This window comes from Macrobrachium rosenbergii, chromosome 5, assembly GCF_040412425.1.
Source record: "Macrobrachium rosenbergii isolate ZJJX-2024 chromosome 5, ASM4041242v1, whole genome shotgun sequence".
Classification (NCBI taxonomy): Eukaryota; Metazoa; Arthropoda; class Malacostraca; order Decapoda; family Palaemonidae; genus Macrobrachium; species Macrobrachium rosenbergii.
Window position 1 is genome coordinate 59,551,831 of NC_089745.1, and position 23,265 is coordinate 59,575,095.

General features: G+C 38.8%; 1 protein-coding gene and 2 non-coding genes across 3 annotated transcripts in view; all 3 read right to left on the bottom strand.

Annotated features, from left to right (window-relative positions):
* LOC136838839 (U3 small nucleolar RNA-associated protein 6 homolog) overlaps positions 1-23,265 on the bottom strand; it is a 183,268-nt gene that overhangs the window by 42,933 nt on the left and 117,070 nt on the right. Inside the window, exons 12-14 of the mRNA XM_067104476.1 lie at positions 20,920-21,068; positions 15,481-15,685; positions 10,180-10,336 (exon numbers count right to left, since the gene is read on the bottom strand). Coding sequence (XP_066960577.1) covers positions 10,180-10,336; positions 15,481-15,685; positions 20,920-21,068 — 511 coding nt within the window. The remainder of the gene's footprint in view (positions 1-10,179; positions 10,337-15,480; positions 15,686-20,919; positions 21,069-23,265) is intronic.
* Positions 2,533-2,651, bottom strand: LOC136839075 (5S ribosomal RNA). The gene has a single exon (XR_010853195.1). It is a non-coding gene; the product is annotated as a 5S ribosomal RNA (ribosomal RNA).
* Positions 4,153-4,257, bottom strand: LOC136839085 (U6 spliceosomal RNA). Its single transcript, XR_010853203.1, has one exon. It is a non-coding gene; the product is annotated as a U6 spliceosomal RNA (small nuclear RNA).

Here is a 23,265-nt window from a genome sequence, read left to right on the forward strand (position 1 = left end):
GCGACTTCTAGATGATCTGTCAACGGGGCGTGACCACAATGTGACTAGATCATAGACCATACAAAGAGGACAAAAGAGCATTACTAACCACCTAACCAGCACCTAAAGCGTTAGTTTGCAAAGGATTGGGAAGACTGCCTCCAGTAGTCGACCCAACAACCATAAAAACACAATTAAAAAGGGATAGGATCAGAGTTACCCCTGTCCCCAAGGTTGCTGAAGCAGCAATGTATGGTCCCAGCGAAAAAGCAATTTTCGTATGCTACCTAAACATCTTGCCAAGAGTGTGAGGCAAACACCGCATTGACTTCACAAAATGTGGCACTAAGAATGTCACTGAGTACCATATTTTTCTTGAACGCCATGGAGGTAGCAACTGCCCTCACCTCATGAGCGTTAACTCTCAACAACTTGAAGTTGAGTCGCACAACTAGAGTGTACGTCTTTAATGACGTCCCTAATGAAGAATGCCAGTGCATTCTTCGACATAGGTTTAACTGGTTGCCTCACAGAACACCATAAAATATCCGAGGGACCACGAAAGTGTCCTGTGTTCTTTTAAGGTAGTACTTGAGAGCTCTAACTGGACATAGAACTCCCTCAGGTTCCTGTCCAATAAGGTCTGCTAAACCTTTAATTTCAAAGTGTCTAGGCCAAGGGTTAGAAGACCTATCATTCTTAGCCAAGAACTTAGGGCTTAAAGAAAAGACAGCATTGTGTTCCTTGAAGCCCACATGACGGCTCTCGAACTTTGCTCACTCTCTTCGCCGTCGCCAGAGCCGTGAGGAATGCCGTTTTCGAGTAACATCCTTAAGAGATGCAGAGTGGAGAGGCTCAAAAGGACTAAACATCAAAAAAACTTGAGCACTACGTCCAAGTTCCAAGCAGGGGAATTAGCTGAGGAACCTTGGACGTCTTGAAAGAGCTCATAAGATCGTGGAGGTTCTTATTGTCAGACAAATCTAATCCTCTGTGTCTGAATACAATCGAAAGCATGCTCCGATAACACTTGATAGTCGGAACTGCTATATCGAGTTTTCTCTTAAGTAAAGGAGAAAATCCGCAACCTGGCTCACAGTGATAGAGGAAGAGGAAAAGCCCTTCTTTCTACACCAACCTTTGAAGGTTGCTCACTTCGCTAGATATATCCTTTAGATGAAGAACTTCTGGCTCTAGCGATGGCCCGTGCCACCTGGCCAGAAAAACCCCCATCGCTCTGACCAAGTTTCGATAGTCTGAAAGCAGTCAGGTTCAGAGCGGGAGATTCAAAGATATCTCGTGAAGTGGGTTTGTATGAGCAGGTCTGCTCTCATAGGAAGGGTCCTCGAACGCCTACCAACCAGAAGAGAAACTCCGAGAACCAGTGGTTCAAGGCCAAAACGTGGGGATGAGAGTCATCCTCGTCCCTTGTGAGGCCGCGAACTTGCGTATGACTTCTCCCAGAATTTAGAACGGGAAAAAGGCGTAAACATCTATTCCCATCCAATCCCAGGGAAGAGCAACTATCGCAACTGCCCCAGGGTCGAGTACAGATGAGCTTTATAGAGGAGCCTCGCTGTTCTTGAGGTCGTGAAAATATCCACAAGATGGCGACCCCAAAATTTCCAAAAATCTTGGCAAACCTCCTGATGAAGGGTCCATTCCTTCGGCAAGAGTTGATGGCGCCAACAGAGCAGGTCTGCTCGAACATTTTCGACCCCTGCAACAAAAAACTTGTGAGAATCGAAATGTTGCAGCATAGGCTCAAAGAATAATCTCTCTTGCAAGGCTGAACAGGGAACAAGTTGTATTGTCCGAGTTTGCTAGAACTACACGATTGCAAACTTGGACCTCAAGAATTGGAGAGCTAAAAGATAGCCACCAAATCTTTGAAGTTGATGTGCCAGGACACCTGTTCCTCTCTCAGGTTCCTAACACTTCCTCTCCCTCTAGTGTTGCCCCCAACCTGTTGACTACCCGTCGGAAAACAACACTAGGTCGGGGTTCAGAAGCTTGAGGAGATCCTTCTGCAATTTCGTTGGATCGAGCCACCACTACAGATCCTCTTTCATATAAGGAAGAATTCTCAATTCCTCTTTCAAGTCTTCCTTTCTTTGCCAGTTCTCCAACAGAAAGAACTAAAGAGGCCTGAGATGCAGACTCCCCAGTGAAACAAACTTCTCCAGCGAGGAAATGGTCCCCAGCAGACTCATTCATTCCCTCACCGAGCATGTTTCCTTTTCCAAGAAGGCCGAGACTTTTTCGTACATAGAAGTTGCCGTTCTTGCGACGGAGACGCTATAAAAGCCGCTGAATACATCTGAATTCCCAGACACAATGGACAGTGAGGGGATCAGCTGCGACTTTTCCACAGACCAGAAGTCCCAGGGACTTCACGAGTTGCAGAGTCAACTGAAGGTCCTCCAGATACCTTCGCCGACGGCGCTCGAATCAACCAGTCGTCCAAGTAGAGTGAGATCCTGACGTGCGACAGGTGCAACTGCATCGCAACGTTTTTCATGAGAAGTGTAAACACCCTCGGAGAAAATGTGACGCCAACAGCATCTGGTGTTCCCAGGCGGTCACCCATCCAAGTACTGACCAGACCCAACGTTGCTTAACTTCGCTGATCGGACGAGAAGCGGTGCTTTCAACGTGGTATGGCCGTTGTGCAGAGTCCAAAGCAGAGAGCCCTGAACTGGTACGTCTAGTCCCCAAGACAACCTGAGATACTTCATCGAACGTGGATGAATTGGGGCGTGAAGATAAGTATCTTGGAGATCCAAAGATACCATCCAATCCCCCGGGATGAAGGACTCCTAGTATTGACTGCGAGGTCTCCATCTTGAACTTTTCCTTCCGGACCAAGTTGTCCGACCTGTTGACGCCCAAGACGGGTCTCCAGCCTACTGAAAGTTTTGGGACTAGAAACACTCTTTAGTAAAAATCCCGGGAACTGCGAGTCAAGACCTGTTCCACTGCTCTCCCGCTCGAACATCTGTTGAGCAGGTCAAACAGAATTTTCTGTTTGACAGGAAGGCAATTGGGAAACAAAAAACAAAGGAGGAGGAGACAGGAAGGGAATCAAGTAACCTCTCTCTAACAGTAGGAGGGACCAAACGTCTGCCCCTCACTCTTTCCAGGCTTGTGCAAAATGAAGCCTGGTTGCTAAGGGAGTCTGGAGATGAAAGGAGTCACTTGCTACCTCTTTTGGAAGTGACATTCCTTCGGGAAAAAACTCTCTCTCGTGGTGCGGGTCTCGTGTTGCTTCCCATGGAAGCCCCTTGTTTATAGGCAATTATTAGCTTTCGTTTACTTTTTATATTATTGAGATCGGTGCATTTGATATGAAGGAGATGCAGTTTGAATGTTGATAACTTTAGTTTTGAGAAAAACGAAATTTTTTTGCTTCTCTGTGTATTTATTTGCTTGTTGTTACACAGTTTGATGTTTTTATGACATATTGAAAAGCCAAAAAATAGACTTGCAAAGTAATATAACTTCGCTAAATGAAGCGAGTGTCAAAACACGGCTCAGGTTGGGCAGCGGGACGTCTTACTTAGTCAAGCTCTGAGCTGCTACTGACTGACTGCCACTGACTTCCCTGCGGCATTCCCGTCTTTCGCTGATGCGTACTAGGTCCACAGGGTTGCCATAGATCGCATTAGATATTATTATTTCATAGCTAAAAGGAAATTACCACCGATATACTGACAATATCATTACATTATACGAAAAATGTAATTTTGTCTATGATAGGGTTACTGTTTTGTTTATAACTCCTAACTATGGCGAACTTTGAAATAAAACTTTCTGAGAAGATAGTCAGGATATGTATGATGCCATATATAAAATATCCCAGAAAATTTGATTTCCTATTTTTCCGACAAACGCTCCCCTTAAGACAAAGACAACTGCGAAGGTGGAGAGAGAGGAGCCGAAGGTTGAAAAGTCTCAGGAAACATATCCTTAAGAAAAAAGCCAGAGTCTGATAATCAGAGGAAGAAGAAGACGAAAGATGTTTCTCTTCATCCAAAGGCTGTGACGAAAGAGGATGTTCTTCCCCAGCTGGCGGGTCTTGAATGAGTGGAGAAAGTAGTTCGATTCGCCGACACGTAAGTGGGAACTCCAGCGAACGAAGAAGTCGTCAACTAGAGTAATGATAGTAAACATAAAAATGTGGAACGCTTCACGATTAGCGTGTCATCCTGCGCAGGGGCCATGCTAATCTTCTCTGTATCGTTCCAATTTTAGTATATGTACTGCCGAAGCAAGTATTGGCTAAATTAAGAAGGACATCAGATGTTGAAGCGGGTAGTTGTGCGACATGATGTACAACTGGAGCGGCGTCAACACAAGACTTGAAGCTATCACGGCGAAGCGAAGGAGCGTCATGGCGTGACGCACGAGGCTCCGTGGCAAGTACTAGAAGAGAGTCACAGCGTGGCGCCCTGCGTCATGGCTAGCGCGCGCCGAGCGTCAAGGTGAGGCGTGAAGCGTGAGAAGCGCACGAAGAGCAAGACACGCGCTCCTGGCGCGAGACAAGAGAAAAGTCCAACACCTCAAATCGGGGAAGACGAATAGGAAGCCACTAAACACTCTCTCTAGACGACAGACGAGAAGCCCCAAAACATCTAGCAGACGAGGAAGACGAAGCAGGATACGAAGGTGAAAGTCTGTACCTCATAACAGGCAGTTTCGAATCTTGAAAGGTCCATGAGAGCATCCAGCTGTTGTTGCAAACCCAACAAAATCTTACGCGTTGGAGAAGCAACTCTCTCGGGAGAAGGGCTGAACCTGAGAGAAGGAAAGGGGCGAGAGACGTATACTTCCTTCCACAGGGGAAGAAGCTCTAGCCCTTGCCTTAGCGCGACAGGGGGGTCGAGTAGCGTCATCATTCGAAAAAACACTTTATTCTCTTCTGCGGAGGAATATCCACGCAACCTTCGAGGAAGAGCACAAACGTCTAGAGGAAGAGGACGTGAAGCGTCCTCTCCTCTAAGCTTCTCTTAAGAGGGCGAGAGTCCAACCGAGAGCTCCAACCCCGAGGCGGGGAGGACGTGTCGGAGGACGAGAAGCAATCCTTCAGGATGCGTGCCTGTGCACGATCCCTGGCAGCCTGGGTAGCGTCATCAGGACCTGCCGAAGGGACGCCAGATCGGTGGGAAGCCCCCGTAACCCTCATGCGGCTTTCGACATGCCCCCTCCCTGGTCCTGGGAGTTCGACAGAGGTCCAGGCCTAGAGGCATTATAGGGCCGATCTGACGCCCCCTCCACAACACTAGGGGCACTAGCACTAACACTTTGCGTTTGAATTGCATTCACTTTAGTTTCAAGAGCACGCATTGACTCCAACACGAGAGCCAGGGTATTACCTCTGCAGCAACAAACTACAGGGTTAGTACTAAAATTTACTACAGGGTTACTAGTAGGAGAAAACCGTTACTGTCCATCAAAGGATGCACTCAAGGAGGAAGATCTCCTCAACCTATCACGCTCCAATTTAAGCAAATAGGCTTCATATTTCTTCCACTCACCCTCAGATAATCCCTCACATTCATTATACCGATTATCATAGAGCATTGAACACCCTTACATATCATACATAAAGTGTGAGGAACTATCAAAATCTTCGATAGCCTCACCTTACATTCACCTTCTACAGACTCAATAGCTAGAGGTAAGACAGCTTAATTATAAGAAAAGTCAAAAGCAAAATCAAAACGGTCCACAAAGAGCGTATGCCAAGTCACAGATCCAGTCGAATACCAAAAACAACCAAAATACTTAAGTGACAACAAATTTCGAAATCCAAATGGCGGAGGAACTGACAACAGGTGTTGACAGTCCGGCGACAGAGAAAATCTGAATAGAAAATGGGAATGGTTCCTGATACCCGCCTCCCAGCGGCGGGAATGGGTACTAACCACCTGCCCGGCCACTGCGTGTGCCGCGAATTTTGAAATTCTGTCGGACTTCGGAGAATACAGCTATATATATATCTGACAGGTAAGTCTCATGAACAAAATATAATGTATGTATACTTTATGTATCATGTATTCTGGGATGGTCTGGAGCTAAAAGACACTCAGTCAGAAACAGGGGCTGCTGGCAATAGGTCCTATCTCTCTCTCTCTCTCAAATACCATTCATGTATAAGGGTGTTATGCTGATTGCATTCCTGTTTGTAAAAGTTTTGTTAAACTCACCCAAAAGTGTATTAATTTTGTAAGAGGTGATCCAAGGTGTTTATGTTCTGCAAGCATTGTGTAAAGTGTATAATGGTGTACCACCTAAAGAAAGGTAATGTGATGTTTACTAGTTTTATTATGTTAAGAGTTGAAGTGATGTTCTAGGTAAAAGAGAATTATTATTTCAATAAGAGGAGAGTAATATCTCTTATAGTGAATTCTAATGTGTCTTGCTGCTACTTATATATCATTGTGTAGGTCATTGTGACTTGGCAGTGTTGTCTTTGAGAAAGTCTTAGAAAGACGTGAGTTTAACCTTTTTTATAAGTGAAGGTAATCTTTTGAAAGATTGATATAATCTTTAAACATTTTTGTCTTAGAAATGGCTGTTGGTATATTTCCATTTTTGCATACTTCATTCTTATGTGTCTGTGCTATCACATTACTCTAATTTTATAATTAGCGGTTTACAAAGTTTTGTGCTGGTGATTACTTAGCATTTTGTTAGTGCATACTTATTATTGACATTTCAGAAAATATTTATGTGGATCCCAGTCAGTAATATTTTGGTGAACATTTGTGTTGAGTGTAATTAATCAGGTATATGTTTAAAACTTGAGTGATAGTTAATGGTCTGAATCTTACTTAACCAAATTGCTTTCTTAATAAATTAAAGTTTTGTGAATTAAACTTGATTAAGAAATACTTAAATCTTACACTTTCATCAATTAATAGTACATTTTTTTGAGATTGTGAACTCTGCATATAACTTTTGAACTTAGAAATAAACGTTTGTTTAAAGTTTTAAAAGCACAGCGTTTCATTTTGACCACCAGTAATTAGAGAAATTAATGAATGTGTACAAGGTAAGTGATATATCTGTTTGTTCACCTGAGACATATCTAGGTGAAACAGAACCAGGGAAACAGTTATAGTTTATTGAAGTGATGCCCATTTTCCATGAGTCTGTTTATAACTTATTCATTGTTACCTCACCCATAACTTGATAAAGTTACATTGATTTTCTCAAGTGATGAGTAAGTTTTATGGGATCACTGTACCTTTAGTATATTCAGTCTTAATATATTTGTTATGAGGTTTCAAGTATCTGGTCGAAGTGAGGTAACTTTTTGGTATTATTTTATGTGTAATAACCAGGTGCTTGATCACTTCGTGACATTATATATGTGGGACACTTGGGTTCAAACTCAGGAGAAAAAAAAAAAACAGATCCCTAGGTTCGAGAGCCCCCTCACCATGTCAAGGTGGTCCCAATTTGAGGGGGCCATTAGTGTATAAATATCTTTATATAATATTACTGTATACTGTGAATGTGAACATTATACAGTACTTGAGATGAAATATAGTATAAAGAGTGATAAAATATTCTCCTATGTACTGTTATGATATGTGTGATAATCATAACAATCAGCAAAAATAAAAATAGCTAAACAGTGACATCAACACTAATGAAATGCCACATTGATGAAATGTCACATTAATGAAGTGCCACATTGATGAAATGCCACATGAAGATTTAAACACACACACACACACACACACACACACACACACAAAGCACACAAATAAAGCTTCTGCAACATTAGGAGGAGAAATAAAAAACCACTAACTCCAGTACAACATGACTAATTTTCTCTTTAACACACACTTTCCATGATAAGGCAAAATGAGAAATCAGTGCTTATAATAATGAAAAAGATTAATGTTAACTTTTTAAATAATGTTCTTAAAAATAACATACTGAAAGCGCCCAGTCAACAGAGCAATATGAATGATACAATACTTGGTGTATGGAAACTATGAATAAAAAAGGCAAAATTCATCAAATTATAAGTACAAAAAATGGAATATAATACAATATGGTAACAACTGATAAGAATGCTGTTGTATAAAAGTATATTAATGGTGATAAAACCATGGTAGGCAGTGAACAAACACAGATAGGCTACCTACCTACTAAATTGTTTTGTTTACAAGAGAGAAGAGAGAGAAAAAGAAGGGGTTCAGTTTTTTAAAGTACAGTTTGTTACAATATGGGAAAATAAGGTAGTTAACGACTTTTTGCATAAAGTTTTTAGTTTAAAGTGTGCTGGTTATTGTTCAGAAGCTTACTGCATGTTTATGGTTATGGGGCACAATATGACCTCTTTAATCTAGCACCCTTGGGACCAGGACACTGACAGACCACAGAAAATGCTGGATGACAGACGTCGCCTCTAAAAAACCCCCTATGTAAAAACAGTCTTGCTAGCTCATTCCACATATATATTGCTTGTTATCAAAAGTGGTAAACAACTTGCTAATAATCACTGCCATTCATTAGGTTAAGCTCCTTATGAAAACTTCTGGCCCGCTCCATAAGCATCTCCCTGGAAATGCTTACACCTTCACTACAACAGAGCTTAAACCATTTCATAAGCACACTGTCTAATTCTGATCTCCTGGCAATTTTCAATGTTTTCTGGCTTTTGTTTTTGGTAGCAACCTAAAATTCTGCTGCTTTTGTTTCTTTACACCTGCATGTGTGTGAGAGAGAGAGAGAGAGAGAGAGAGAGAGAGAGAGAGAGAGAGAGAGAGAGAGAGAGAGAGAGAGAGAGAGAGAGAGAGACTACAGCCCAGTTAGGTTCATACACCAACAGATATCCATTTGCAAAAGTCAAATAATACAGTTGTATTGAGAACAATGACAATTTTAATGAAACTTGTTTTCCCTACTGTATGCAATCATATTTCATGCATTATTATCATATTATTAATATATTATAACCTATGAATATAGCGGTCATGCACCATTTGCACGCTGGTAATGTTACACCCTTAAAATCATCTGTTGACTGCATTTTACTGACATCTCCACAGTCATTAGTTGCTACATGAAATGCATTTCAGAGATTTGTTTTTTGTAAATAATCAAAGCTGAGTTTAAAATGCAACTTACTTTACAAATGCAGTAAATTTCATGAAGTAAAGATGTGATATCACCAGTATTCGATGTTGCTTTTGCCTCTACCAAAACATTTTGTGAACTGCCCATTATTCATTTCTTCAGCCACAGCTGCAACCTTAAATTCATTTTATCTTATTTTATTAAAGTCACCATTGAAATTAGAGAATTTTTAAGAAGCTGAGTTGACAACTGTAACAGAACTCTAAATAAGCACGTTTTAGTTATGGCAACTGATATCAGCAAACAGCTATTTCTCGATTCGACTGTTTATGTCAGTACTTGCTGTGTCAGTGTCTTAGACGCAGCAGTAAGCAGTTGTTAATTTATAAGAAATAATAATGAATTCCTAGATTAACCACAAGGTTGGTAAGCCTGGTTTAATATATGAAGATCTGCATTTAACCTGGTGAACTTTTGCTTTGAGGCCTATTATTAATTAGTTAAAAGCTAACTTACATGTACTACACACTATCAATGGTATCTACCAAAACTGAGACAGCCACAGAAAGCCTAGCCTAGCGTAATCTACCAAAAATACATCTTGCACTATATACGATATATATAATGGAATGTTTTGGGACACAATAATGGTCACATAATACACTACACAAGATCGGATGATACATGAGTATATATGCATATCACGGTTGTTTTATGCTGTATATTTTTGAGTTTTGCAGAATGTTTTCATTGGAAATAAACTAAGCTTGTGTCTTTATGGAGCAAGCTTCAGTTCCAAAATAAAAAAAAATCCAACTGAAATGATGTGTGGTGCCAGCCCCACAGCTGCTCAAGAACTAATGGCGGCTGATTAAAAAAAGTGCTGGATCACAGGAGTTGCCGTACCACGTTATGCCAGATTAAAGAAGTCACATTGTATTGCCAAGGTCATGGGAGTAAGGGTATGGCGTTGCCGTTTAAACAAGTAGAGTTTTTTACTTGCCTTTATCCAACAGGGCCTTGGTACTATTGATCTGGGTAATAAAGAGATTATTGTAATTTTGTTGAATATATCATAAGAAATGTCAAAATTATGCTTACTTCTTTTTCTTTGTCTTGTCAGTTGTTGTATTGGAGAGGTCTTCTATGGGTGGAGGATTCTTCAAAGTCACTTTCTGAACCGTCAAAGGTACTTTCATCCCAACAAGATTCTCCATTACATCTTCCCAATCACTGCCTTCTCTATCTATTTTGTATCCTTCAAAAGAAAATATGTATTGTAATCCATAAAAATTTATGAAGGTATCATATGCATTATCAAAACAGTAAAAATGAAGTAATAATGACAATATACCTTGACCTAAAATAGAATCTGGTGAGAAAACTAGTATACAGGAAAATACTTCACTGAACAAAAGTGGTACAGTAGACAGAATTAAGAAAATGTTAGTTACTACAGAACACTATATATACTGTATATATCAGTCATGCATAACATAAAAGAATATTCAAAACATCCAATGAACTTATGAATGCAAGCAAACCTGGACTTGTCCCTGCATTTACAGTACAAAGGTACTACCTGTACCCTTTCATCTCTCTATGTAATGAGCAGACAAGATATGTGTGCATGTGGCAGCGAAGACTGAGCACTTCCAAAAGATTAATTCACTACCTGGTCATCTTACATCCAGGTCTACTCACATTCATGAATTACTACTTGACTCCAGGTATTCTTTTGTGAGCTGTAAAGTTGACCCTCAAAACTTGTGGATTTCATCACAATGAATTTTCATAAATAATTAAATGTAATTTTTTTAACTTTGCAGAAATTCACATAAACACTTATGACTCACAGAGGGTAGAAAGGTAAAGAACACTGAAAAGTTTAGGAGGCTATAAATGCATACAGTATGCATAACATTTTATATACATAGTCTATTTTACCATTAAAGTACAGTACTGTATAAACAAATTAATTGTACAGTGTTAAAACTTGGAGAAGTCAGACACTCTTACAAACCACAGACATCGTCCATAAAAGAGAAAATGTAAACATAGGTACAGCTGTATACTGCTCATGTAGAGGAAACTAAAAACCACAACATAAATACAGTACTTAAAATGATAGTGTTTAATTTACTAACAAAAACATACTTACGGAACTTTATTAAAACTAGTGCATTTTTTCAACAATTATAGTCTGCACAAGAACTGCACACCTGCACACTAGGTTGGGGGAAGTGGGATCACCACACCCCTATGCAAGCAGCTGTCTAAGCACCCAACCTCTCTATCATGTTTACTTCATACAGTGAATGGAAATTTTTGCTGCTCTTGTATCTTTAGTGCAATACAACTATAAAATCTTCAATTCAATTATGGCCTAGAAGAATAAAGTTCCTAATGCTTCTATAAATGCTACCTAAGGGCAAAAGAAAATGAAGACCCTGCTGGAAGAGATTAAATTGCTATTTTCTACATACTGTGGCTATTAGACATCAATGAGTTGACTCTGATGCAGTTACACCACCAAATTCAAAAAACTGTAACACAGGCAAGCTCCTTCTCTCTCTCAATGGAAACTGCTATCTTTCTACTGGTGAAAGATTGCCAAAAATAAAAAAGCATTCAACAAAGCTGAACCTGATCTAAGAAAAGGTCATGTCCCTATATGACTCCAATAAGGCAAGAAGAAGGTGAGGGAGCTCTGCAAAATTTAAAGCCAGTAAAGACTGGTTTGATAATGTCAGGAGGACTAGACTACAGAAATTATGATTATAGGAGAAACAGCTTCTGTTAACCAAGCAGCAGGTAAGGACGGACACCATAAAGCAAATGTTAAGAAGGGAAAGAATATTTACTTGGAACAGATATTCAATGCCGATGAAATTGGTCTGTTGAGGGAAAAAATGTCACAGAAGACTCAAGCACCAGGTTTATGATCAAGGCAGCCCTGATTTTAAACCTGCTAATCCACAAGATTGAAATGAAAAAATAATTTCTAACTGCCAGTCCTCTGTATGCATAACAAGAGGGTAAGGAGTACCAAAATACTTCCTAGAGGGGTTCAGTAGTCATACAAGTAAAATTATACCTCGGCAGAAAGGGATTGCCTTTTAAGGTCTTACTGGTATTGGATAATGCCCCTGATCACTCAGAATCCCATGACTTCAACACCAAAGACATTGAAGTTATCTATCTGACCCCCAACACATCTCTGATCCAACTTCTAGATGAAGGAGTAATAAGGATATTTAAGGTCCATTATACTAGGTACTCTACAGAGAGAGTCGTTCAGGCTATGGAAGATAACCCCATTTCAGAAAACAAAATGGAGATTTGTAAAATTTATACAATTGCTACCATAAACATCATCTGAAGAGCCATGAAAGCTATAAAGCATGAGACAATAAGCTCATGATGGAAAAAAATTCTAACTATGGCAAAGAAAGTTGGGTGGAAAAGGATTTCAAAATATGCATCTTGAGGAAATACAAGATTCAACTGATACCACCCCAACTGAGTTAACATGAAGGAGCTAACCCAAACAGATACTATACCAGATAAAGAAGAAGCAGTGCAAGAAGACAAGTTTACATTAAATTTTGTAGAGGGATTGCACTGGTTCACCATTCTCATGGGCTACTTTAATGATATTGACTCATCAATGATATGCCATGAAAATGAAGGATATGGCAGAATACACAATTGCACCATATAAATACATTTTTAAAGAAATGAAAAAGCAAAAAGGTCAAATATAAAGAAAAATCACAATATATTTCTAGAAGGTCACACCCAGAAACCTGGCCTCTCCTTCCACCCCACATGCTCTGAGACCAGCCACGCCTCCTCTTCCTCTTCCTTATACAGAATATATTGATGAAGAGGGTGAAGATTCTCCCAATCCATCTCCACTTATGGAATAAATGACAAGATTACTGTACAGTTTTTAAACATTTGTCTGTTGTGTGCCTGTGTGTCTTCATGGTAAGTGTAATAAATGTGGAGCAAGAAATCCATCAATGTTTCATGTTGTGTCACTGTTTTCATCATCATTATCAATGTTCATGTGTCGACAGAAACTGTGTGAAAGACTTCAGCGATACAGGACACACATTAGCATATAAATACATGTAAAAGATGAGTGGTGTATTCATGGTTATGTTATGTTTTTCATTGGTATTGTTTTATTTATTTTACAACTTGTATATGGTATAATAAATAAACCTCAGTACTGTATGAATATAGTAGTATCATAGTACCATACAGGTATAGTAAAGTATTAGAACTTAAGGTATAAAGGAGTCACAGAGTTATTCATGAATTTTCATTTTTTGAGGGCAGGAGGAGGTGAGGGGTTGGCAGCCCAACCAACCCCCATCAGTTTTAAGGGACTACCAGGGCCCTTATATACTAAGACTGTGCACTTCATGATGCCCACTGTAAATGTATAAGATGCCGTTCTGGATTATGAACAGTGGCATCTCATAGTAGACGGAGATAACAGTTAGCATTCACTCATGTTTTCCTATGTAGCATAACCACCTTTGAACTGCCGATTACATAATATATGGATTACTTATCATATTGAAATGGATTAATATAATTCAAGGGCCACATAAAAAGGTAAATAATGATAACTTCATATCTTACCTGTGCCCATTTGCATTGACATCAGGTTGAATACAAGATTTAAGCTGTTAACTTTATATTTCATGTTCATTTATCTCTTCAGTTTGATGATTAAATTTTTATATACTATAAAGTTTTTTCAGATATGTACCAGTTTTGCAGGTTGTAAATACATGAACTCATTTTTCAAATTAAAGTTCTGAATTCAATATAGGGCTAACTACTATCCTTTTCTTTGGTTACTGTAATACAGTACTGTACTGAAATCATCCTATACTACTTTTAATAATCATGGAGATAAATGAAAACTTGTTTTTAAAATTAAGTTACCAACTGACAATGACTATCAGCAGATAATAAACTATGTAATACTGTAAATGTTCTTATTTCCATGAAAGAATTCCTTATATTTTACAAGACATATATGAATCCATATTTATTCACGACACTGAATAAACATATATAAAAAACTGCTCTTATTACTTCCAAAAAAAAAAATCATTGTTTGTTACAGGAGACATATATTTTGTTCCACTTAGCTTTTCTTACCTCTAACAACTATATGCACTCAAATTTACAGTAGCCAAAAAGTCTGCACTTCAGGAACGACCTAACAATAAATTTGCCCTGCTGGTGGAACACTGGACCCACATTTACTATTACCAAGATATATCTAAAGTCTTTTTATGCTCTGATGTTCAAGCCCACTGGGTTTGTACTAAACATCATATTCACTTACCATTCTATGGTGTGCCATCACGAACATTTACTCACGAAGACAGCATCATAAGATGCTTGGTCCTACTATATTACAAAGCTAGCACTGGTCAAAGCTAGCACTGGTCAACACTGCTGTTACTTTAACTAATATCTGTCACCTCTGAAAATGTTCACTGTCACAAGGTTCACCCTCCAGCTGAATTAAAAGGACATTTAACATAAACAATGTACTAGTCTTCCTATTTGTGCAGCCAAAGGCAGTGCAGCATGAACCAACCATAACGACATCTCTGGGTGTGACTTCCATCTGCTATGAGGCACCACTGTCTGTGATCCAAAATGGCAGAGGGTGAAGTGCACATACTCAGTTTATAAAGTCTTTGGGACTACAGTACAGTACTTTATTTGGTAAAGTGTTCTTTAATTTATGTAATTTCCCCACTTCTTTCTTTTATCTATGCAGCTTTACAATTATCTATGTAGCTTATACTAGATTTAGTTACTTGCTCTAGGTTATATGGCTTTCCTTTACCCAACTGTTTTCATATAAGATATTTTTCTACACTAACTTGGATGAGTTATGATTCGATGCTATTTACCAGTATATGAGATTGCAATCTGGATAAAAGTACTACTTCATTGAATATTTGAGATCGCAATCTGGAAAAGGGTACTACTTCACTCAAAGTTAATTTGGAAAGTGAGTAAAGTACTTCTAGCCTTAAGCTTACCAGTAAATCTTTCTGATCTACGAGACTTTTTAAGCCACTTAAAAATACGCACACACACACTGTATTAAAGAAGCATGACTGAAGACTGTTTGAAGCACATTTTAACGACACATTGATCACTGTTTCAAAACTTATGTAAAATCCCTCAGCAATATCACAGTGCAGCTGCATGACAACAATACAATACCTTTACCTAGTTTTATTACTCAAAAATACTTCCCATGTAATAAAACTGCTCAAGGTTTATCACTATATATTGGTTATATTTTTTATATCAAATACACAAAACAAACAAACATTTTGCTATTCTTACCTGTTGCGAATAATCTCTTCATATCTTGAAGGACTTTGAAGAAAGCCTTACGCTCCTGATCATGGGTATATGTTAACATATACCCATCTGGGAACAAGCAAATATTAGCTTCTTTATGTTCCTCAGGTTCTTCACTCTTCTCTTCTGTCAACCAAACAGTCTCTGGATCACTATCAGCAGTCTTTTCCTCTGAAGATTTGTTTGCCTGAAAGATTATTCTGAATTATTCCACTCCAATAACAACTGCAATGAAAATTCTTATCAATTCCTTCAGTGATCCACAAAGGCACACTGTATGTGATATCCCCTACAAAAAGGAACTTGAAACTGGCCAGCAAATGCTTATTTACAAACAGTGTTAAAATGCTACACTGAACTACAGTAATAATAAAAACTACAATACTTTAGCTGAACAGTAACTACTACAACACTAACTACTACAACCTGGATAAGTTACAAGACAAAAATACTCTGGAGTTGGGTGACTGTTAAACAAACCTGAAAGCTGAAAACTTACATTTTTGTACCATTCTTCAAGGAAAAAGAATAAGGCACGTGAAATGAACAATGTATTAACATTTAAATACCTATAAAATTATTGCAATACTGCTTTTCAAACATTTTCTAAACAATTTATCCACATCTTCACTGCCAAGGTTACTCAGTAAAATCATTTAAACTTGCAAAAGGAATTACTGAAAAGATACAAAAATTTTCTATGCATTGTGTTACAGGATATTTTTAATTGAAGATAGTAAAGAATCATTGTAGAGCAACTTCTGATAATGATACCTCAAACTAAAAAAATACTTTCCACCACAACACCTAAAAACTGGTTTCAAAAGTTTTAATTAAAAAAATCTAGATTTTTTTTATAGTGTAGTCGCTTGTTTCGTCCTCAAGGAATTAACCCTTCCACAGTCTTCCAGAGCTCCTTGGTGACCAGACTAATATCAAAGAATTCTCTTTAAGCTGGTCTTGTGGCAGGGTATTGTGTTGTAATGATAAACACTATGACACGTGATGCATTATGTAATGGATTCAAAGATAAGAGGGCATTTTCCCTTATCCTCAGCAAAGCTGAACCCAGTTTTCCAGCATCACAACCTGCAAGAAGAAGTGACTATTGCACATGAACATCCGCCATATTGTTTATAAATGGATCGGCACAGGACCAGGGATCCATTACTCTCCTGGTCAAGTGAGAAAAAAGTTCACCGAAAGCCAGTGCTCCTTATTTCAGCAGTGGTCAACAGACTCTAGTCAAAAGGTTTTATAATAAATTGGAAAAAACCCTGCCTCATGCCCAGCAGATGCTTTCAGTGTCTGGGACTTTGTTGGGATACTCTTCACAGCCTGCTGTCTCTCCCCATCAATACTCAAAACAGAATAGGGAAAAACCTCAAAACGTTCCTTGCACAGCCCAGAGTTTCCAGACAGCAATTACAATGTACGATGGGTCTCCTGCAGTTTGCATCACTAATAGATCCAATACTCAGATTGCAACTAAAAATTGTGATCAAATTCTGACTGTCGCATGCAAGAAAAAAGATGCGAGACCAACCTCATCAAAAGAATAAAAAAGTTAGGGAGATACTTCGGCCTTGGACCCGGAAGGAATCTCTGGCGAAACAGGTCATCCTCACTCCTCCATCTGTACGAGTGACAATACACACAGATGCCTCACTGACAGGTTAGGGAGGACATTGGGAGGATCGTCAGGTGGCAGGGAGGTGGTCAGCTACACTGAGGAATTGTCATATCAATTTCCTGGAGCTGATGGCTGTCTTTTTGTCTATCAAAAAATTCACACCTCCAGAAGAGACACACATTTTGTTGGTTCCAGACAACACAACTGCAATGTCCTGCATCAAGAGGTCAGGATCATGTTCACCTCCACTCAATATGATAATGCTAGCCATCCTTCGGATGGCACAAGCAAGGAAGTGGCACTTGTCTGCAATTCACCTTACAGGGTCTCAACGTTATAGCACTCTTTATCACGGAAAACAACAGCCTCAACAGAGTGGATGTGGGACAACCACTCTTTTCAAACACTAGCCAACCACATACGAGAATCACAGACTCCCAATATATGTGTCTGCAAACTTGGACAGTCAAGCAACAAAGATGCCTTCCTATAAGACTGGAACAAATGGAAGACGATATATCTTCTTCCATTGTCCCAGATTTTGAAGGTTTTGAGCAAGCTTCTAACCTTTAAAGGAACAGCTTACTTAATAGCCCCAAATTGGCCAAATAGGCATTCGTTCCTATTACTTCAATAACAGGCGAAGAGATCAATTCCACTACCGTCCACTGTTCTACCTCAGACAGGAGGGAAAGTCGTCTATGCATCTCCTTTCTGAGATGAGACCTTCACGTGGATTTTTTAAACATTATCTAACATGAAAATTACTCACCCAACATTCCTGGGTACCTAGTGCAAAAATTACGGACATCATCTATCCCACAATACCAGTCCATATAGAAGATATGGTTACTACATTACATCCATAATGAGAGCCCAGTTGAGATTTCTATGGAAACACTTTAAAATTTTCTTATACAGTATACCTTTTTGAAGACAAATGCCTTGCTGTTACAACAATCCTGGTATACAAGGCAGTATTAACGGAACCCTTGCTTTATGGAGTTGGGATTGACTCTACAGTAAAACCCCCGTATTCACGGAGGATGCATACCACACACCCTCCGCGAATAGCTAAAATCCGCAAATACTTAAAACCCCCCTAAAAACACTTAGAACTGCCTATTTTGATAGGTCAAACAAAATAAAAAAACCTCTAAAAATGCTTATATCTGAGTATATTAATAGTTTTATCACAAAAAGTGCATTTACTCATGAATATGATATGAAAGTACAGTAATTGATGAGTATTTCTCATTAATAAATACCGCAAATGGGTGAATTTTCCTCAAATAAGGTGTATATACGTTCCACAGAGAAATCAGTGAATAGGCGAGTCCGCGAATCATGAGACCACAAATACCGGGGGTTTACAGCAGTATAGAAATTGTCACTTCCCTTCTGCAGTCCTTTGCACTAGAAAGACCCGCTACCGAAAGGCTTCCAATTACTTGGTCCCTGAACCAACCACAACTCACACATTGCAAATGGAGATCTTTTTATAGTACATGTATATATTTATTTGTTTTGTACAAATTAATTTTTTACCTAATAATAAGTATTAATTTTCATATATTAAGATTAATAATAATAATAATAATAATAATAATAATAATAATAATAATAATAATAAAAATAATAATAACTAATTGCAAAATTTGTATGTGATAGTATATTAAACAAACAAATAGCTTTCCCTCATCTTTTGTTCGAAGTTCAAAGGCAAAGCTGTCAGACATGTCAATTTAACATGACAAGAAGGGAGAGTGTTGCTGATTAGCTGGTCAAAGGTTTCCTACTAATTCTCTCTCTCTCTCTGTCCATAATAATTCAAAAAATTTCACTCTCTTAAGTAAGGACAACTGTTATCTCTCTCTCTCTCTCTCTCTCTCGTTTGTAGTTAGTGCAACCTACATATTACTGTTTCTCTGTATGTCTTTAACTGTACAGTAGATAATTTTAAATTGATCTAATTTTATCTGTACCATCTACAAGCTGTAAATGCACCGTTTTAAAACACTGAGACACAGAGCATTTCAAAACAAAGAGAAAGAGACAGAATAAAGAAGTTTTTAATAACGAGGTTGAGAACACTTCTAAAAATAGATCGTCAGCCATTCATTTCTTTTTTTAAGGGTAATGTATTAAGCTAACTTTTAAATGAAATTACAGTAACTTTAATTTCATTTAAAAGTTAGTTTAATACTGAATTTCCTTCTTTTGATATCTAACTTAAGAATAATTCTCTCTCTCTCTCTGTCTCTCTTTGTCTCCTTAATAATTTATAAATAATTTAACTTGATATTTCAAGTAAGGACAATATCTCTCTCTTTCTTTCTCTCTCTCTCTCTCATGTTGTTCTCTCTGTCCCCATAATAATCCATAAATAATTTAACTTGATACTTCAAGTAAGGACAACCCTTATTTCTCTCTCTCTCTCTCTCTCTCTCTCTCTCTCTCATTCATAATTAGCACTCACACACTTTTACAACTTATTATTTCTTCTCTGTGCGTCTTTCCCTGTACAGTATATAGTTTAAACTGATCTAATTTTGCTTGTACCATCTATGAAGTGTAAATGCGCTAGTGTAGCAAATACGTTCTAAAACATAGACATAATGACTAAGAGTTGTGTTACTCTCCAAATAAAAAATACTGTTTGTTCATGAAAAAGCATTTCAGAACAGAGGGAAAGAGATGCAGAATAAAGAAGTTATTAAAAAGAGGTTAAGAACACTTCTAAAAATAGATCAGTCACAAGGGAAGAGGGACAGAAATTCTCTTCCAAATCTGTATTTTTTGTTATCCATTTTTTAATGGTAATGTATTAAGCTGACTTTTAAATGAAATTACAGTAACTTTAATTTCATTTAAAAGTAAGTTTAATAAATTGGGAGCATGATTAGGGTCATATTTAGTGTTTAAACTTTAGAAATAAGCATTTATTAGCATTTTTAGAGACCGTGCCAAACTTACAGGAAAATTCACCTTGCGCGAGGGGTTCTGGAACCTAACCTTGCATAAGTTCGGGGTATGACTATACTACAACCTTACCCAGCATGCTTAGGTAAGTCACTACAGAACTTCACCCTAAAAACATAAGTTCATCTTTAGTTTCTTGTTCTTTATTACCAAAACCTGAGGGATATTTAGTATAAAGAATGGGCCTTGAAACTCGTGGCTTGACCTCGGAACAGAATTTTTTTTTTTGGGTTGTTGGGATTAAAATTTGAGAGCTTAAGCTTTCGTCACCTGTCAATTTCTTTGTAAAGCTCCTTGTGGAAGAAACAAGCAACTACACTTACACTGTCAAAAAAAAGAGGTTTTGACATAGGAAAAACCTATTTTTGGTAGTCGCTGTTGGGTCCTCAAAACCCACCTGCTTCCCTGACGAAAAGGTATGGGATTTGGGTAATGGCTCCCTGGTCCTGTGCCGGTTCATTTGTAAACAATATGGCGGACACTCATGCACAACAGTCACTTCTTCTTGCAGGTTTGGAGTTGGAAAACTGGGTTCAGCTTTGCTGAAGATAAGGGAAACTACCCTCTTATCTTTGAGTCCATTACACACTCCATCACATGTCATAGTGTTCATCATTATGACACAATACCCGGCTACAAGACCAGCTTACAGAGAATGCTTTGATATTAATCTGGTCACCATGGAGCTCTGGAAGACCATGGAAGGGTAACTCCTTGAGGACTCAACAGCGACTACCAAAAATACGTTTTTTTCTATGTCAAAACCTGTTATTTAAAAGCAAGTACATACTGTATATCAAACAAACCTGGTTTATAAAATTTTTAACAAAGGCATCCAATTCTCTGAATTTCTCTGCTTCCTTTGGCACTAATTCCCTTTCTGCTCTGGTATACAAGGCCCCAACATTCATACCACTGGCAAACTTTTCAAAGTAGATATATGACAGCCAAAAATCTGAAAAATAAAATGACAATCACAAACATGACCAGCAAATTACAAAATGGAAAAATGAAGTTTTCATAATAAAACTAATATTGTAATACTTACCTGAACACCTGAATTAGCCCTGATCACAGACCAGCCTGAACTATATCCCCATAATTTTACCCACAAAGTGGGTAATTAACTGTCAGCGTTACCAACGCTACAGGAAAAACCTTGTCAAATAAGTTACCTGAGGTACCATTGACAACGCTGCTGCAAATACCGGCCAACAGAGGCCGACATCCCCAGTTGAGTCACTCACTATCAAAAATTGAAGTGGGGAGGAGGGTGAGAATCATTCAGGTGTTCAGGTAAGTATTGCAATATTAGTTTTATTATGAAAACTTCATATTGCTATACACTCCCTGAACACCTGAATTAGCTCGATTAACAAAATTTTAATGGAGGTGGAAGCAATCTAATTCAGCCCAACCCGTCAATGGAGAATAAGCAGGTAACTCATTATTAACCTACTGTCTAAAAATGTATGTGTAAATGTATGTCACCATATCAATCAATGCTTTCAGTGAAGAGACATGCTGGAGGGAGACTCATCTAGGTTGCCGCACACCCCCTTTTTACAACTGCGGAGATGATAGCTCACTGATCTGCTCTGCATAGGATATCTATTAAGTCATATACTCACCATATCAATCAATGCTTTTGGTGAAGAGACATGCTGGAGATTGCTTTGATCATCAGTCAGGTCAGTACTGTCTCGATCTATTAACCTCCCATGTGGCTCTTCAAAACCTCTCATGTATGGAGGAGTACAATGAACCTCCCATGTGGGCTATTCAGAGCCTCTCATGTATGGAGGAGTACGATGAACCTCCCATGTGGCTATTCAGAGCCTCTCATGTTTGGAGGTGAATGAAGCAGTGTGCTGAGCCATTGATCCTCCAGATAAGGCCCAACGATCGATGAGTGGAGAAGTATCTCAGCGCCGACAAAAGAGCCTAGCCTACTAGAGAACCCCCTTGGACTCTCATAGGGAAATTATCAAAGACTAAGATACTTAAAAATGTACTAAACCTAAGTTCATGTGATTATACTATTACTGCTGCCTAAGATTCTAAAGACTAAAAGGGATTCCTCTATCTGGTTAACCTAAGAACCTCCGCACTAAGAGAATACCACCTCAGCTAAATGAACGCACCCTAGATAATAGAGTTAGCCACTACACACGGACTAAGAGAATAACCCTCCGATGAGGCGAATTGAACGTCTCTTAAGTAAAATGAAGTAAACATTGAGACAGATTTCCAAGTAGCCACCTCCAGAATAGAAGACACTGAACAATTCCTTAAAAAGGAAAATGAAGTGGCCATACTCCGAAAGTCCAACTACTGTGCGCTCGGGGTAATACAGAGCTTGAAGATGACAAAGGAGAACCCTGAGAAGCCAGGGAAATCATCTCCCTCAGAAAGTAACTAATCACATTCTTTGACAGCGGACGAGAAGGATTCCACGGAGAGACGAGAAGGGTACAAGGACGCGGAGGGAGTTTCTCAACCTTTGACAAATAAGACTTTTAATGCTCGCACCGGAAATAAGGACATCTCCGCTGGATTGCCAGTAATGAACTCTTGCCGATAAAGAACCCTAAACGAACAAGGCAGAGGGTTAACCTCTGACTCCGACTTCGCCACGAATTCCGGAAGAGGAGACAAATACATATCATTTCCCGCCTGGAAAACCAGCCTAGAAACTGCCTGAAGCTCGCCTATCTATCTAGCTGCAGTTAAAGCTGTAAGAAAAAACACCTCCTTAATCAGCTGTCTTAATGTTAGAACTCTGACAAATCCCATGGAAGAGCCTGAGTCGGCAAGACAGGACATTTAATCTTAAAGGAACATAATAAATCATGGATGATCTTACTACTAGAAATTTTCAGGAAGATGGAAACTACATGTACTGCTAAGCGTTGAGCAGCAGCCAGCAATCACCGAATACGAAGGAACCTTGACTTTCTGAAGGAACAAAAGAAAATCAGCTACTTTGGCTATGGAAGGTTTAGAGATGGAGTGACCTTCCTTACGAAACCAACTTCTATACATTGTCCAGCTGACCTGGTAAAGCTTACAGGTTGACTCTCTCAAGCTGAGAGAAAGCTGTGTAGACACAGCTTTGGAGAGTCTGGTCTGCCTAGCTGCTCGCTTGGCAG